Genomic DNA, 16,993 nt, shown 5'->3' with positions numbered 1-16,993 from the left:
GTTTCCTCTTGCACCCCCACCCTCCCACCCCAGGCTGGGTCTTCACTCGCTGCTTGTAATAAGCCAAACTCTTTCTTGCTTCACGGCCTTGGCACTTTAGCAGATTTCTTTGCCTAGAAAACTATTCGCTTGGCTGATTCTGCCTTATCTTTTGGCCCTTAATTATTGGCATTTCCTTAGAGGGGGCTTTCTCAGCACCCCATGCCAAATTAACCTTTATCCAGTTATCATGCCACCTTCTGTATTTTCTTTCTTGAATTTCTTTCAATCAGATTATTTTTGTCAAACTATAAACTCCTTTACGGCAGAGATTTAATCCACTTTGTTTTATTGTGGCTTTCATAATGTGGTAAGCATAGACAAAAGACTGGGGGTCAGTGTAATTGTTAAATTAATTTATAAATCACTTGATTTATGGTCTAGAAGCGAAACAAATTATTTCATGTGAATTGGAGTTTGTACAAGTGGGGCTTATGTATGCTCTGCGCTGGTGTTGTAGGATAATGCGAATTAAGATTTTTAAGAACGCGCAGTGACCTAGAAGTTAATTCTCGTGACTGTGAATTCGGTCCACATGTTATTGCTCTTTTAAGCTAAGTTAGCAATGGCTTAAGCTGACAAATCTTGTACGTAGGAAGTTAAACAAATTTTTATAAATAATGTTATGTAATGCTTAGAATTTAGTAAAACTTAGATATTTTTTATTGGTATGTTGTGGGCCAGTTTTATGAAGGATTCTAGTTGTGCTGTCCCATGTGGTTGTCACTAGCCTTATGTAGCTATTTAAATTTAAGTGAGTTCGGATTAAATAAAATGAAAGATGAAGCTTCTCAGTGGCATTAATTACACTGCATGCTCACAGAAGCCACATGAGTCTAGTGACTGTTGCAGAGTGCCCTTCTGGAACATAGCTTTCGTGGTAGAAAGTTCTCTCGGTTGGTCAGAGCCTCTTTATAGGATCCATCCACTTTACACGTAAGAAAAGGTGCCTTATCACTTAATTTATGCGGCATGAGGGAAATCATGTTCTACCAGCTTGTCCACCATTTTGAAATTTTCAAATAATGGAATATAATCCTCTGCTGATCTGAACTTTTTTATTACATTTTAGAAAATGAGTTTTCCAAAATAAATTTGTTCTTATGAATATCAGGTGACTGAAATAAGCAGCCATGTTTGCCCCCACCGTGCAGTGGCCAGAGTCCTCTGCGTCTGGATGGATTTAAAAGAAGGGTTTTTTTTTTTTTCTTTTTTTCTTTTACTTGGACTCCTAGCATCACTTCTCATTGCTGTTTGTGTCTCCCACATTTGGTCTCTCTTATCAACCCGAGGGACACACAGTCTGCTTCGTCATTCTGTTTTTAGTGTGTTTGCCAATAAACTTGCTGATCAGTCTGTCTAGAAATAGGTCTGGAGCAAAGCTTAGTGGACTCCAAATGCGTTAATGTTTGGGTTTTGTGACCTTTGCTCTTTATATTAAAAAATGTGTTTTTTCGTTTGTTTAATTCTTGGACCTTGGTTGTTGGATAATTGATTCATGTGTATATTCTAAGAAGTAAGTTGCATGTATAACTGCTAAAGTTCTGAACTGTTCAGTCTCAGTATTGAGTAGAAAAAGTAACCAGTAAGCAATCAAGTGATAGGGAAAAGCTGTTATTTTTGTGCTTTGGTTTTTGGAGGGTTTTTTTTTGTTTTGTGTTTTGTTTTTACAAGAGAACAAATCTACACCTTTATTTATTTACTTTTCAGTTAGTTTAAGTCCTTGAGGGGCACAGCATCACACGGATTCGGTGGCCAATGGCTTTAGCAGGAAGGTTGCTTCGGAATTTTGCACGAACCATGCACTGTCTCCATGAGCAGGAGCTACTTTTCCCCAGATCGCTCTGGGTTTATTCGGTTTGCCACCAGGAGTCACTGTGTTGTTCTTTGCTTTGTACACATAAGCACATCTCTTGCCTAGATAGAACTCAGTTTCATCTCGGTCATAAACCCCTTCAATTTTAAGAAGAGCTGTGTGCTCCCTCTGGTTCCCGAGACCCCGTTTATAGCCAGCAAAAATGGCTTTGGACCACAGCCTTCCAGACGTATTTGTCGTCTCAGGAGTCCTGTGCCCAGCAGGCCTCCACGGGTTCAAAGATCGGTTTTGGAGTTTTTTATTTGTTTTCTTTGCTGTCATCTAAATCTGTGGTCTTCACATATGGTCAGAAGACCTCCAGGACTCTCTTGCAGATGGAACATGAGGTGAACGCTATTTGCATATCACAGTGTTATTTATCATTATTTGTTTGGATGGTACAGAAGCAGTGGTGAGTTTGTCTCTTGGTGCCTTAGCCCGAACCACAGCAGTGCCGTTGAACTATCCAAGTAGTTGTTAAGTTCTGCTTCACCACCATGTGTTCATAGTAAATAGACTTGAAGATCAGTACAGATTAGTAACTAGAGTAAACCTTCTTTGTTGGGTGTATTTCGTATTTTGTGTGACAAAGCAGGGAGTACATATTAAGTGCGTCTGCGGCCTACCGGGTGATACTGGATTTCTCAAGGAAACCCACTCGTGCCGCTGAGTTGTGAGCTGGACTGGCTGCCTTTCTCATGAACGCTTCTCTTCACTTGAATGATAAACTGATAGATGAACTATGCTTATCAGGCTTGAGTATTTTACTGACATTTTCTTTAAAGTTACGTTAGCCTGTCATTTCAAGGAAGATACCTCATTAATTGTTGTTTCCACTAATAAAATGAGAGCTTCTAAATGAAAATTTGAATTTTGAAGAATTTGTATCTGCTTCTCGGAGCTTATTAGCTTTCTCCTATTTACAGCTTTTCTGATAAAATCGGTAGTGATATTAATGTGTAATTTCCGATAGCAAATGATGAAATGTGTCACTCTTTGGAATTCAGAAGTTCGAAGATCCGTTCAAAGTGTATTAGGACAGGCCAGTGGCTTTTAGTGTAACAAAACTCAAACAGTTTGAGCTGTACACACTTTTCGTGGAGTTTGGTAGAGTGTACAGATTCCACATTGCAGCTAACCTTTATTAAAGTACTACTTTTACTAGAGTTTTAGGATAGAAATAGAATATCCACACTGGTCTGAAAAGGCTATCAATATACCCCTCCTTTTTCCATGTACTTTTTTCGTTTTTCTTCATATAAAACAACACGTTGCGACAGACTGAATGCAGAGCACATGTGAGAAAATGGAGGTCTTCTGTTAAGCCGGACATTAATGACTTGCCAAAATATAAAATAACATCACTCTCACATTAAAATGTGATAGATTTATTGTTGCTTATTATTTTTTAATGAATTAAGTAGACACTCCACTTAAAAATTTTTTAATTTGATTTCTAATACATTTTATACAGTGATAGGTACAGCTCGCATCAACATCATTTTGGGGATCCTTAGTAATTTTTAAGAGTGTCCAGGAAGGCTGATGATGGAATGTTTGAGAACCTCGGACCTCCCCGAGCCCTGGGGACTGCCCGGAGGGCTTGTGCTGCTGGAGACGAGCTGGAAAGCGGTCTGCTAACGAAAGGAATGGGTAGATGTTTTAAAGCAGATTGATTTTTCCTTATTTGTAACACAAGAGAAATAAGAAACAACAGAGTCTTTTAAAAACAATGTTCTACCTATTAAACTATGTTCTGTTTTAGTGACTTTTGTTAGTTTAGAAATGTAAACTTTAATCGTGGCTTTGTCAAGCAGTTTTCTCTTTTCCTGACATTTTTCAAAGCCTTCTTGCATTTTATGGTCTTAGTTCTAGAAATTTTTTCTTTAATGTAGCTCAGCTGTGTCAGAAATAGGCTTCCTTTAGCAAAAAACAAACTCCACACTCGGTTTAGCACATCTGTCTGACACAGGAGTATTTACTGTGTCCTTCTTGACAGCAATATTTCTTGACTTAGCCCCTTGTAAGGCACCCTTTTCTCATTAAATGCTCTTATGTTTTAAGTCAGGAACCTTAAGAAGGCCACCCCCACGTCCCCTAACGTAGCTCTGTGATTTGAGCTTTACAGTTAGGATGTGTTTCAGACTTGCAGTTAACACATCCTCCCTNCCTGAGCCTGGAGCAGCTCCCCCGTCCCCTCCCCTCCCCACTGCTGTAGCTGCAGAGCAGACCCAGAATCCAGCCGCCTCTTGCCAGTTTCAGTCGCTGCCAGTGGCATTTCTTCCCTGGGTGACTACCAGATCTTGTCACCTCTGCACTCAGAATCCCGCAGTGTCTCCCCCCGCTCCCATCTCATAAAACCCGGTGGCCTGCAGAGCTCCGTGCTCTGTCCCCTCATCCCATGCTCCTCTGACCTTACCTGCTCTCCCTGCGATCCTCCTGCCTAGCCACACTGGCCAAGCTTCCAACCCAGTGTGCACTGTGTTTACTTAGTTTCCTTATGGCTTGTCCCCACCCCCCACCAAGAATGTAATCCCCATAACAGCAGAGATTTTTGTCTGTTTTTTGTGCTCTGTCCCTGGGGCCTAAAATACTTATTGATGCAATAAGTGCTCCATAAGAAATCGGTAGAATCACTTTATTTAGCTTTCTTGTTAATTAGGAACGAAGTTCGCATAGATAATAAGACTTTTTGGAGTTTCTTTAGAGTAGCATTTCCTGAACCTCAGTTTCCTGAAATCTAGTCCTTTTCATATACAACATTGTATGCCTTTCATGGAAAAATGTGGTTTTCTGATAAATGAGTTTAACCAAAACCCTATCTTCAAGTTCAAAGGAGGCTAGTGTTACAGCAGTGTAATTATTTAAGAATTACTTTAATGCCAAGTAGTTTATATCCAAAACAGCCCAAACTGCAGGCTGGCCTCAACAATATGGGGCCGGTACCTTCCTCTCAGTAGTATTAAGGAGACGTGTCTTTTCTTTCTAGATATGCACATGATGGTGTCCAGGCCGGAACAGTGGGTAAAACCGATGGCTGTAGCAGGAGCCAATCAGTATACCTTTCATCTTGAGGCTACTGAGAACCCCGGGGCTTTGATTAAAGACATTCGGGAGAATGGGATGAAGGTGAGGGGCCAGCAGTGGCCATGATATTTTTACTGTTTTAATACTCTTCACTCTCAGTGTGGACATTTTGTTAGAAGACAGGAAGGGGTAGGCAGGAAAGACCAGACTTAGGCAGCTGGTCTTTAGCTGAGGAACCAGAGTTGAAGTAGAAATTGTCTGTTAGGATTTTTATATTCCCCTAGTGTTTTCTGAAAAGTACTGCCTTTTAGAAACATTTACGTTTGGGTAGCCTTGTTGACTCTTTTAAAAAAAATAGTTTGAATAATTTATGCATTCCATTTCTGTGTACATTCTACTCTTTAAGAATAGGTATTTCTAGGGGCACCTGGGTGGCTCAGTCCGTTGAGCGTCCGACTTCGCCTTGGGTCATATTCTCACAGTTTGTGGGTTCAGGCCTCATGTCGGGCTTTGCTGCTGACAGCTCAGAGCCTGGAGCCTGCTTTGGATTCTCCCTCCCTCCCTCCCTCTCTCCCCCCTTCCCCACTCGTGCTCTGTCTCTCAAAAATAAATAACATTAAAAAAATTTTTTTTTAAAGAACAGATATTTCTACTGGGTCTGATATGCCATATTAACATTATATGGAAATAATTGTTAATGTTATGTAGCAAATTTGTCTCTGTTATAGGTGGGCCTTGCCATCAAACCAGGAACTACAGTTGAGTATTTGGCACCATGGGCGAATCAGATAGATATGGCCTTGGTTATGACAGTGGAACCTGGGTTTGGAGGGCAGAAATTCATGGAAGATATGATGCCAAAGGTAAAGAGCTATTTGATTTTGGGGTGAGGCTTTTACAGTGTTTGCCCCTCCAGCAAGCATACATTGAGCCATTTGTGGATTTGGCCACGGCCTTTCCTGAAGGAGGGACGGTCAGGGTGGCTGCAGAGCACTACAGGACGGTGCAACTGATGCCCTGTGAGCTCTAGTATGGAAATCAGGAAAATACTGCATCTTAACCTTAAAGTTTTCTGTCAAAGCCCTTATCCCTGTAGCCTTGAGATCTCTTGGGAGATTTCTTTTCATTGAATATTGAAGGTTTTGTCTTTGTCTTGTTTGCATGAAGTATATTCTCTGCAAAGCCGTGACAGATTGGATGCCATCCCCCCAACAGATGAGGCCTTGCTTTTATAAAGCTTGTTTTATACAACTTGTTTCAGTATATTAAAAAGGAACGTATCCCTGATCATAATTTGTATTAATAGAAATTTACTGTGTGATGGGCACCTGGCTGGCTTAGTTGGAAGAGCATGCAGCCTGTGGTCTTGGAGTCGTGAGTTCGAGCTCCATATTGGATACAGAAACTACTTAAGAATAAAAAGTTATTGTGAGACAGTCGGAGTCCTGTTTTAGTGGCTAGTATTTGGCTATTTGATTTTTTATTTATTTGGTGGTTTTTCCCCTCGCATATCCACCTTGGGAATCACTTATTTCTTTGTGTTTGTCTAGGTTCATTGGTTGAGGACCCAGTTCCCGTCCTTGGACATAGAGGTCGATGGTGGAGTAGGCCCTGACACTATCCATAAATGTGCAGAGGTGAGACTGCTCTTCAGGTCATGGCCGAACTGGTCACAGGCCAGTTTCCTATCAAATGTAATGTCTAAGACACTGTCTTGTGCGCCAAAGGGATTTCTCCTATATTGCCTAAGTTGCCTTTCTTTCTGGTAAAAGTATTTTTCTTGTTCAAATGTAGAACTATGAAAATAAAGAGCAATAAGTGAATATTCTCAAATCACATAGTCATTACAAAGTCAGTCCCAGTTATATCAGTAATGCTGAAGGAAGTTATTTTTTAAAAAAAGAATATGCTGATGCCAGCTTTTGGGAGATCATCCAGTTCTGGGCCTTGGAGTGAGACATTTTTCCAAAATAGGGAAAGAAAATCTACCTGCTTATAAAGTGAAAAGATTGTGATTTTGCATAGCTTAGGTGAATTAGTTACTAGTTTGTCCATTGCAAGAACTGACGGGAGCCATTTCTGATGAAGATTTTGGTCTGGAGGGCTGTGGTCTTGCACGTAAGGGGGAGGTGTCTTCCTGCACAGCTAGCCGAGCTGAGGTCACGCAGTCCCGAGCTTCCTAAGAGGGTGCCAGCCCTTCGTGTAACATTGCAGGTCACTGAAGATTACATGCCTGCTTTTATTAAGCAGCATGGCCTAACCTGCACTTCACGTTTTTTGTATAAATGCCACACTTTTCTGCGTGATACTTGTCAAAAGCCACGGCCGTGAGACACGTAGGGAGGAGGAGCCGACCAGACGATTAGTGTACATACGTCCTTGGACTACGTGTGGGTTTCTTGTTACTGAACTGTGCTTTGCCTCTGGGCTTTTTTCCTGCTTGCATTAAAACACACATTAGGCTGTAACCCTACAAAACTAATTTTTTTTTTTCATTTTTGTAAGGAGTGCTGTTGGGGATGTGGTGCGCTGTATCCCAGAGTGACAGTGTCTCCTGGGAGGAATTTTCCTCCCCTCTGGTGCCTCTTCCAGTAGCCTCCTGCCACTTTGTTCTGGAAGTGGATCACGTGACAGATTGGGTTTCCCTCCTCAAGTCAAATCCTGGGAGCGCAGAGCTAAATCTGGACTTCCTTACTTGCTTTTTCTCTTTGATTTCTTTGCTTCCGTACTTAAAAGTATATCGAATATCTTTGTTAAGACCTTCAAAGCCTTTCTGGAATGCAGTGAAGTAATACATGAAAAAGTGTTTCATTCTTTCTGACATCAAAATGAGAAAGTATTTAATGTTGCCATATTTTATAGTGTCACATTTTAGGGATAATGGTCTATCACTTCCTTCACAATTAACCCTTGTACAATGTGGGTTTAAACTGCATGGGTCCATTTTTATGTGGACTTTTTTTTTTTTACAGTCATGTAATTGTATTTTCCTTAAAAAAAATTTTTTTTAATGTTTATTTTTGAGAGAGACAGAGTGCGAGTAGGGGAGGGGCAAATGGAGGAGGAGACACAGAATCTGAAGCAGTCTCTAGGCTCTGAGCTGTCAGCACAGAGCCCAGTGCGGGGCTTGAACTCACAAACCGTGAGCTAACGTGACCTGAGCTAATGTTGGCGCTTACCCAACTGAGCCACCCAGGCGCCCCAATTCCTTATGCTTTTCTTAACACTCTCCTCTAACTTTATTGTAAGAATACAGTATGTAATACATATACTAAATATGTGTGAACAAACTGTTTATGTTATTGGTAAGGCTTCCAATCAATAGAAGGGTATTAGTAAATTTTGAGGTAGTCACAAAGTTACTTGCAGACTTTTGACTGCACGTGGGGTTGGTACCCCTAACCCCTGCACTGTTCAAGGGTCAACTACAAAGTCCAAAGATTAAAAGATAATTTGGCTTTTTAGAAGCCTTGGGGGCATTGGCATATTTTGGAAAAACCTTAGTAGAGTTGTGAATTAAAGGTTTTTATACCTTTTTCTGAATACTAGTGAAGATTCAGTGTTGCTTATTTAAAGGTGGTTATTAAAAAGTCAGTGATTTCTTAAATACATTGAAAACAATTTTATGTTTTCATTTGTTAAGCATTTTACTTGTTCATTGAACTAGATTGCTTAAGGTCTGTTCATCTCAAGGTAGCTTTCATACATTTAATGCGCTGACGATTGCAAGGATAGAAACTCTGGTCTGGAAATGTTTTAAGCTCCTCTGTGTGTTCCTTTGAAGGATAACCTAAGTGTTTACTTTTTCCAGGCAGGAGCTAACATGATTGTGTCTGGCAGTGCCATTATGAGGAGTGATGACCCCAGATCTGTGATCAACCTGTTAAGAAATGTTTGCTCAGAAGCTGCTCAGAAACGTTCCCTTGATCGATGAAACCATGAGGAATCCATTGTTTATGCTCATGAAATCTTTCTACTGGAAAACAAGAATATTGACTACCAAATCATACCACAATCAAAGCAGGGCTGTTTCTCTGAGCAGCTGTTCATTCCAGTGACTAAAATCTATTCTGCAGAATGTTCCAAGAGGTTAGAAATTGGTGTGTATGACTACATTTTTAGTGATGGAATTTAAAGATTAGTGTGGCAAAATACCATTTTTACTGGGAGACTTGATTTTTATAAGAGTAAAAATATGGCTGTATTAATATGGTTATAAACAGAAATGTGTCTTAATGCCTAATGAAGGCATACTAGCTACTATGAAAAAAATTTTTTTTCTGCGTTTTAAACCTTCTCTTGTTTCTTGGTTGTTTTCCAAAGCAAAGGAAGTCCTTATGTTTTTCCTGTTTCATGTCACTTTTGATTTGTGTGCATGAGATAATAATGAGTGGAATGGAGCTAATGAAAAATCGAAGTTTGAATCTGGCTAGGGTGGCATACTGTATTCCTGCTTCTTAAACATTTATTTTTTACTTTGCACCTTATATTTGATACATAAAAATGACAGAAACAGTGGATGAAGCCCAGGGATTTCAGGTGGTCTGTTCTGAAGTACAAGTATAGATTTATTGGGGTGTTTTCCTTGTTAGCTGTGCTGGAGGGCAGGTTACACAGTAATTCCCCACCTGTCCCTTTTCTTCATCCTACCCCCGTTCGTAAGGAAATGAAATAACGTGCTAGGTCTGAGCAGCAAGGAAAGGAAAGCATCTGTTTGGAAGTGATACTGAGTTGAATCTGGACTCCTTTCCAGATGTTTGACTTAGATCAGATTAACCAGCCTCTTTGAGTATCTGTTAACTGATTTATACATGGAATGTAATTCCAGTTACCATGCAGGGTTGTGTTGAGCACTAAAATTGATAAGGGGCTCTATGTAAAGCTTCCACTACTGGTCCCAGAATTCTAGGATAGCAGAATGGAGGCTGCTCAATGCAAAGTAGATGTCATCATAGAAGTTTTTGTTTTATAGCCTATAAAGTACTTCTTTGATATAATCTCATTAAAATCATAAACCATTCCGAGTTGTGGGCCAGGTTATTTTTGTCCCCCTTTAAAAAATGAAGAGAGAAAAGCTCAGCAACAGGCTGGTACCATGGAAAGAATCCAGTAGGGCAGAGGATTTCTGGTTTGTACTCTTTTTACAAATGGAGCCCTTGGGAGGTAGATTAGGCACAGGAAGCCTCATTTATTTACCATTGTCTTATTTCCAGTCTAATTTTACTCGGTAGCAGAACCAGATGGCTGAGGATATTCTGGACGTTATGGATTTTGACCCCCAAGGATATATATTATCCAACAAAGACCAGGTAGGCCAGAAGATGATAAGGTACAGAGTTAATCCATAAATATTTAAAGTTGTGTCCCAAGTTATACTTTGACAACGAATATATATCAGCCACTTGCAAATACTCTTTCTATATTTTATATATATATAATAATATATATATATAATAATATATATATATAATATATATANTGGATACTATGAGTTTTGAGAAATAAAAAGTTTGAAAAATAAGAACATGAACATTTCCACATAGAATAACGCTTGCTTGTTCTTTTCTATACTACAATGTAAAAATTTCTTTTGTTTTTGACTTAGGAAAGGAAAGGTTTGTGCCGCGAACAGGTGCTGTTTAATCAAGTCAGAACACGAGGCATATAGAAATAACTTTAATTAAAAAACTTACATAGAAGATTATAATGTCAGACATGACAGAAAGATTTGAGCTTATTTGCCTAGACAACTTGGGTTTATCTGGCTTTTGTTTTTTAAAAATAAATGTACAGTAAAACTACAAGCAAAAATATGTCAGTATTGAATTTGAATTTTTTTCATTCTTTAAAGGACTAGTAGAATTTCCAGTCCCTAACAAAAATTTGGTGTCAGCCTCCCAGACAAGGCCAGGAGGCCAGGACTGTCAGTTATATGGGGACTATAACTTGAATAACCTTTTTTTACATGAGAGAAAGCGACTCATAAATTGTCCTCAACTTTTATATAGAAACAACTATGTAATAGCTTCAACAGGAATTTTCCTTAATGTATACCCCTGTATTCAGTATTGAAGCATTATCCCTTAAAAATGTTTAATTAATTCTCACTCTAGCATACAAGTAAGAATAGAGCTTGTTTGAATAGAGTAAGCAAGGCTAAGGAATGACCAAATTAACTAGAAATACAACATTTTTTACTCTCCTGTTTGTTGCTCATTTTAACTGGGGGTCTTCTCTTTATGAGATACATAAAATAGATAAAACTCAAGTTTTAAAATTAGACCAATATTTAACTCTGCTTTGCTTGTCTTAATCTGTTAGGAGTGAATAGAAAATGACCTGTACTTAGTCCAACAACAGATAACAGTGATTTCAAATAAAGGCATATTGTGTTATCTGGTATAGAAATTTCCATATATAACTTCTATTGGTTAAACATGTTTAAAAAAAAAAAAATTCCCTCTCCATAATCACTGGAAACCTGTGCTTTACAGTGCAGCTTAACTTTTCATGGGATAATTCATACATGCATTTCAAGTGGAGTGGTCACTGCCAGTGTTTTTAAAACTACATGTGTGTACATGTATGTGTATATACTCTATACACACACATTTGTATATTCTGATCTATTTCTGAGGCAAATTTAATGAATTACCATAGAAATTACATAGAAACATCTAGAAAAAAGAGCTGTAATCTGATGCACAGGTGTATTTGTGTATGTATGTACGTATGTGTACGTGGGTATGAAGTCTTTTAAAAATTACCCAGTAATATGATTTAACATCAAGTTGCAGCAGTTAATTTTCTGGTGCTTGTGATTTGCATCATAAACACAAATGACTAGCACTTGTCTGTAGGTGAAAAGCTGGTTATTCCTGTGGTTCAAGGAAAAAAAGATCTACCTTGCCTGTTTTACAACAGCATAAAAGATTAGTACATGCAGCACATGCTCTTACTCTGGAACTGTGACTGAAGGGGTGGGGGATGGAGAACAGGGCTCATTTTTTCCTCCTGTTTTCCATTCAGTTACATACTTTTCTAACCTGTTCCCTGTCACCTGTTTTTTTTCACATGAGTAAGTCCTAGACCGAGAGGTTTGTATTCTTCCATTTTGTCTGTTTGCCTTTTTGGATGGTGACTGTTCTCTGGTGCACTAGTACAGAAGACTTCTCCACGGAAAACTGGGCTTGAACTTTCACTATGATCCTTTTTTTCATCTTGACATAATAAGGCTTCTATGTCTTCATCATTCAGTGGAAAAGTCCGTCGTTCCCACCACAGAGACTGAAAGAGAAAACCTTTTCAGTTAAGTTTCAACTTATTGTCTGGTTCTTTAGCATATAAACGTACACATTTTCATTTGGATTTAAATATCTAGCAACTCAAATGGAACATACTGGGAACTGTTTAGAGACCTTTGGGAACTATCTTTTCACCTCGCCCTCCCACAAAGAGGAAATGCATAGGGCACTGGGTCCTCCTTATCAGCACCGGAGCACTTTGGGAAAAGCCTCTTTAAAGGTGTTTTGATCTACTTGAGTGTCTCCATTTTCATTCCATATCTATTAACAGACATCTGTTGACTTTTCCTTCCTTGAGCTTTCTACGATTTGCCTATTTTTAGAGTTTCTGCCCTCTGTTCTAGATACAGTTCTTCTTTTTCAACACCTACTTCTGAAGAACAGTGCAAAAATTTATACATGGTGTGTTAGAAATCACTCCCCGTGAGGTAAGAACTGGATCTATGGGGAGACAGGTAAAAATCTTTTATAAAATGAAGAGAACTAGCAGCTGACATTTGCTGTGTGCCAGGTGCTATTCTCTCTAATCAGATTTGTGTTGTGATGAAACTTTGATAGAATCCCCATTTCCTAATAGATGAGTAGGTGGAATTAGATACTGACATGTTCTTTGAAAAGATGAGCTGTTTATAATTAGTGATGGAACTAGAATGTTGGAATACATATCCTCTGATTTGTACCCAGCAGTCAATACTGGATTTGTTAATTGGCAACGGGCAGTTTCTACAAACGGTTTTTAGAAAGGTTAAAAGGCATTTAAAAAGGTTTCACTAGTCACGTATGTCATACTTGCCTTGAGGTCTTGACTTTCATTTAAGGAAGGTGAGCCCTGTGCACTCAGATCCAGGCTCTCTGGAAGAGGCTCAGCAGGACTCTCGGCAGCACGGTGCCGACCGCCACTACAGTCGTTAGGGTGTTCTTTCAAAAGCAAGTCCTGTCCTTCAACATTTTTACTGTAAGCTCTAGTAAGAAAATCAAGAAAATATTTAATTATTATTTCTTGAGGTCTTAACATTTTATGAACAACCCCTAAGTCAGTTTAACTTGGTGGCTTTGCTTTAAACAGTTCTGCCCAAAAGATTTCTAAAAATTCATTTGCCGATCCTCCTGATGCTTTCCTCAAAGACGTAAACAGTATTTGATACGTACTGTTTTATGAGGCTGCCAAATTATAATAGTGGGTTTTGGGTTTTTAAGGAGGGAATTGTGTTTTGTTTTTAAATAAGAAAGGACAGTTACTTGACCCTTACAGTCTTTTGGAGTTCCAGGAGTCTTATAGGACACTTATCATGTCATCCATGTAGGACTCGATTCACATTTTACTCTGTACTCCTAGAAAGTTTTCTCTGGAATGTGGGGAAAGATGACAATTGAGTTTTATATGTGTGTTAAGACAACTCTTGGAATAAGGATCGACAACAAACCTGGATATTTTCAGACCTAAAGAGAGAAATGTGTTTTAAAAATACAGCTGAGGGGCACCTGGCTGGCTCAGTAAGTAGAGCATGTAACTCTTGATCTCAGGGTTGTGAGTTTGAGCCCCACATTGGGTGTAGAGATTACTTAAAAAATAAAAGAAGTACAGCTGACCCTTGACTAACACAGGAGTTGGGAGCACCAACCCCCCCGTGCATTCGAAAATTCACATATAACTTTTGACTCCCTGAAACTTAACTACTAATAGCTGACTGTTGACCAGGAAGCCTTACCAATAATATAAACAGTCGATTCACACATTTTGTGTATGTATTATACACTGTATTCTTACAGTAAGCTAGAAAAGGAATTTATTAAAATCATAAGGAAGAGAAAATACATGCATAGTGCCATACATTTAAAAATCTGTGAGGGGACCCACACAGTTGAAACCACAAAGTTGAAACCTGTGTTTGAGGGTCAACTGTACTAAGTAAATGAGAGATGCCGCCATGCTAAATTTAGTGACTACTAGACTTCTTGATCTTCTTTTTGGAGTTTTGGCTGTATTAAAACACTGAAATGTAAATATAAAATACCGTGGACTTTCTCAAATATAAAATTACTAATTATGTTTTTAGGATTTAATCCTCCCTCCCCAAAAATCATATTCAAAGTATTTTAGACCATCTGTTTTTAACTTTTTAAATGTTTATTTATTTTGAAAGAGAGAGGCAGAACATGAGCAGGGGAGGGGCAGAGAGAGAGGTAGACACAGAATCTGAAGCAGGCTCCAGGCTCTGAGCTGTCAGCACAGAGCCCAATGCAGGGCTTGAACCCACGAACCTTGAGATCATGACCTGAGCTGAAGTCTGACCCTTAACTGACTGAGCCACCCAGGTATCCTGGAACATCTGTGTCTTAGACTAGACAGATTTCTTGAGAAAATTTTTAAAAAAATAATATATTTTTTTAAGTGGGTATGTTAAAATAGATCACCCAGATTCTAATCCCTAGTGTAAGGTCTGCTATTACAGTACACTGAAATGACCTACTTTATCTAGGGAGAATTTTCACATTATTTGCTGAGTTAAATCTGTTCCTCACGGTGACAGTAAGCTTGAGTGGAGGAAAATAAGGAAGCTCATTTCATTCCTCTGTAATTAGCCAAAATGTGTACATAGAGAGAGCATGAGTTGGGGAGGGGTATAGAATCCCAAGGAGGCTCCATGTTATCAGTGTGGAGCCCAACACGGGGCTCAATCTCACGAAACTGAGATAAGACTTGAGCCAAAAATCAAAAGAGCTGGATGCTTAACTGACTGAGCCACCCAGGTGTCCCAGCTAAAATATATTTTGAATGTAAGCTCAGTAAATGCAGTGTTTCCCTCCTGTGGACAAATAACTGATGTTATACAGTAAATTTTCTTCTTTTTAGTGGTCTTCCTCAATATTCATGCAGAATTTTGTTAATTCTACATGGATTTCATGGTTTTGGCTTTTAAATTGATAACACCTGCCTGCTGTTTCTTCTGTGCCACTTGCTTTGCTCCCATAGTGACCATCTGGCTTGCTCTCTCTCTTCATATTTTTTGTGTCTTAGGGAGAAGACTTCATCAGAAAGATCTTCTACCTGGAATTAGAAAGTTTTTCTTTTATCAGAAACATTTTGAAATATGACAACAATTCCTCATCAAGAGAACAATATAGGAAGAAAACTCTAAAGTAAATGCAGTCTAAATTGAGAGAACAAGTGTTAATGAGATGAACTTCAAATTCCAAAATAGAGGGAGTGACCTTTTTTATTTTTTTTACTATTGGGTCATGTTTGAAAACTTACCTAGATTACAGATAGGTTCACAGTGCTTTGTATAAAAAATTCTTAATGCTTAACTCATTCAAAGGTTTGTATTTGATTGCCCTTTATGGAGTACACTGTTCTAGGTACATGCTAATATCAAAGAAAAGTAAAACTGAGAAAAATGGAAATTAATGTAACTAATGACTTATCAGAGGTTCTAAGACTCTAGTATAGTGGTTTAAGAAGTTGGGTTTCCTTGCTAGAATCATTCTGAACTAGGGAAGAATTCATTAAAAAGTTGATTTGGTAGTTGATGAACAGTCAGTGGGCATGAAAAGATTTGATAGAAACAAAATACCTTACATAATACAGCTTCTCCAGACCATCACTTTCAAATTTATTTGGTTATATATTTTTCCCTGAAATTATTCTTAATAGAAGTTTTACCATACAGGCTCATAGTCCCTTTTATAATTCATTCGGTGACATAGCCCGATCTGGAATGATGAGGTTATTCTAATTTCTATAAATATTTCCGTATAGAAGCATATTTGATTATGAGAACTATGCTAGACTCCCTATATGTCTTCTTTCTTAAGTCCAAAGTTTTCCAAATTCGAAAGTCGTTTGTTCCCAAGGTTTTGAATATGGCATTGTAGGGCTAAAGATTAAAACCAAATCTCCAGCAGAAAAACAGGATTAATACTGGGAATGAATATAAATATTAACATAAATTCAGCATTTCAACAATTCATGAGAGCAGATGACATGTTTTTCTTCTTTATATGTTATTGCCTTTGCAAATTTAAATTTGCACAAAAACATTTTCCTAATGAAATTAATATCCTTCATGAACTTTCTTTTCATAAGGGGAAAAAGGTCACTATATGCTAAAGGGCTTGTATTTCCCTTGAGTTCCTTAAATACTAAATTCAGCAGGCTTCATAATGTATACAGTGCAGTTATCCATAAGTGAAAGGCAACTTACCTCTTCTTCACCTACATTATATTCATCCAGAGGCTGAAGTACAGCCATTCTCCAGCTGTTGAAGATACAAACCAGTTTCAGTTTATGTTAATCTAAGTGTAAGGAATTGTATTCTCTAAGCACAGCTAATGCAGTACTGTTTTCTTTCCTTGGGACTTCCACAATTCAAATGGTTGTGTTTTCATACTTTTTTTAAGAAAATTTATCTTATGAAAAATAGACAAGAAAATGAGATGTTACTTTTGGCCTTACAGTGAACAACAGTCTCTTCTGTGTAGCTGCATTTTATGCCTAAGAATATACTAATTTTGAATTAAGTCAATAGATGGTGATACAGTGGCTTGGCAGGAAAGAAAAAACAAAAAACCCGACTTGAGCATTTGCCAATTTCTTTGTGTGAAGACACCCAGCACGGCCTCTTGAGTTTAACCACTGGATCACAGAACTCCTCTATTTAAACAGCCAACACATCCAGCCCGCTGCAGCCTACCAGTGTCAATTGAGAAAACATCGTGCTGTAGAACATCATAACCGTCAATGGTACTCCTTACTTCTGTAGAATG

At 38.5% G+C, this 16,993-nt stretch overlaps 2 protein-coding genes across 4 annotated transcripts in view; one reads left to right on the top strand and one right to left on the bottom strand.

Moving 5' to 3' along the window:
- Positions 1 to 9,941, top strand: part of RPE (ribulose-5-phosphate-3-epimerase) — a 16,793-nt gene extending 6,852 nt beyond the window's left edge. For both annotated transcript variants that reach the window (XM_077771018.1, XM_077771025.1), the window contains exons 3-6: positions 4,884 to 5,023; positions 5,650 to 5,784; positions 6,472 to 6,558; positions 8,733 to 9,941. In XM_077771018.1, coding sequence (XP_077627144.1) covers positions 4,884 to 5,023; positions 5,650 to 5,784; positions 6,472 to 6,558; positions 8,733 to 8,855 — 485 coding nt within the window. In that variant the 3' untranslated portion in view covers positions 8,856 to 9,941. The remainder of the gene's footprint in view (positions 1 to 4,883; positions 5,024 to 5,649; positions 5,785 to 6,471; positions 6,559 to 8,732) is intronic.
- A 635-nt stretch (positions 9,942 to 10,576) lies between these two features.
- KANSL1L (KAT8 regulatory NSL complex subunit 1 like) overlaps positions 10,577 to 16,993 on the bottom strand; it is a 124,544-nt gene continuing 118,127 nt past the window's right edge. For both annotated transcript variants that reach the window (XM_077771000.1, XM_077771007.1), the window contains 4 exons: positions 16,431 to 16,485; positions 15,162 to 15,274; positions 13,019 to 13,187; positions 10,577 to 12,208 (listed from right to left, as the gene is read on the bottom strand). In XM_077771000.1, the coding sequence (XP_077627126.1) occupies positions 11,978 to 12,208; positions 13,019 to 13,187; positions 15,162 to 15,274; positions 16,431 to 16,485 (568 nt within the window). In that variant the 3' untranslated portion in view covers positions 10,577 to 11,977. The remainder of the gene's footprint in view (positions 12,209 to 13,018; positions 13,188 to 15,161; positions 15,275 to 16,430; positions 16,486 to 16,993) is intronic.

This window comes from Crocuta crocuta, unplaced genomic scaffold, assembly GCF_008692635.1.
Source record: "Crocuta crocuta isolate KB4526 unplaced genomic scaffold, BGI_CrCroc_1.0 scaffold160, whole genome shotgun sequence".
Classification (NCBI taxonomy): domain Eukaryota; kingdom Metazoa; phylum Chordata; class Mammalia; order Carnivora; family Hyaenidae; genus Crocuta; species Crocuta crocuta.
The sequence above is the reverse complement of the archived record's forward strand: the minus strand, read 5'-3'. Positions and strand labels throughout refer to the sequence as shown.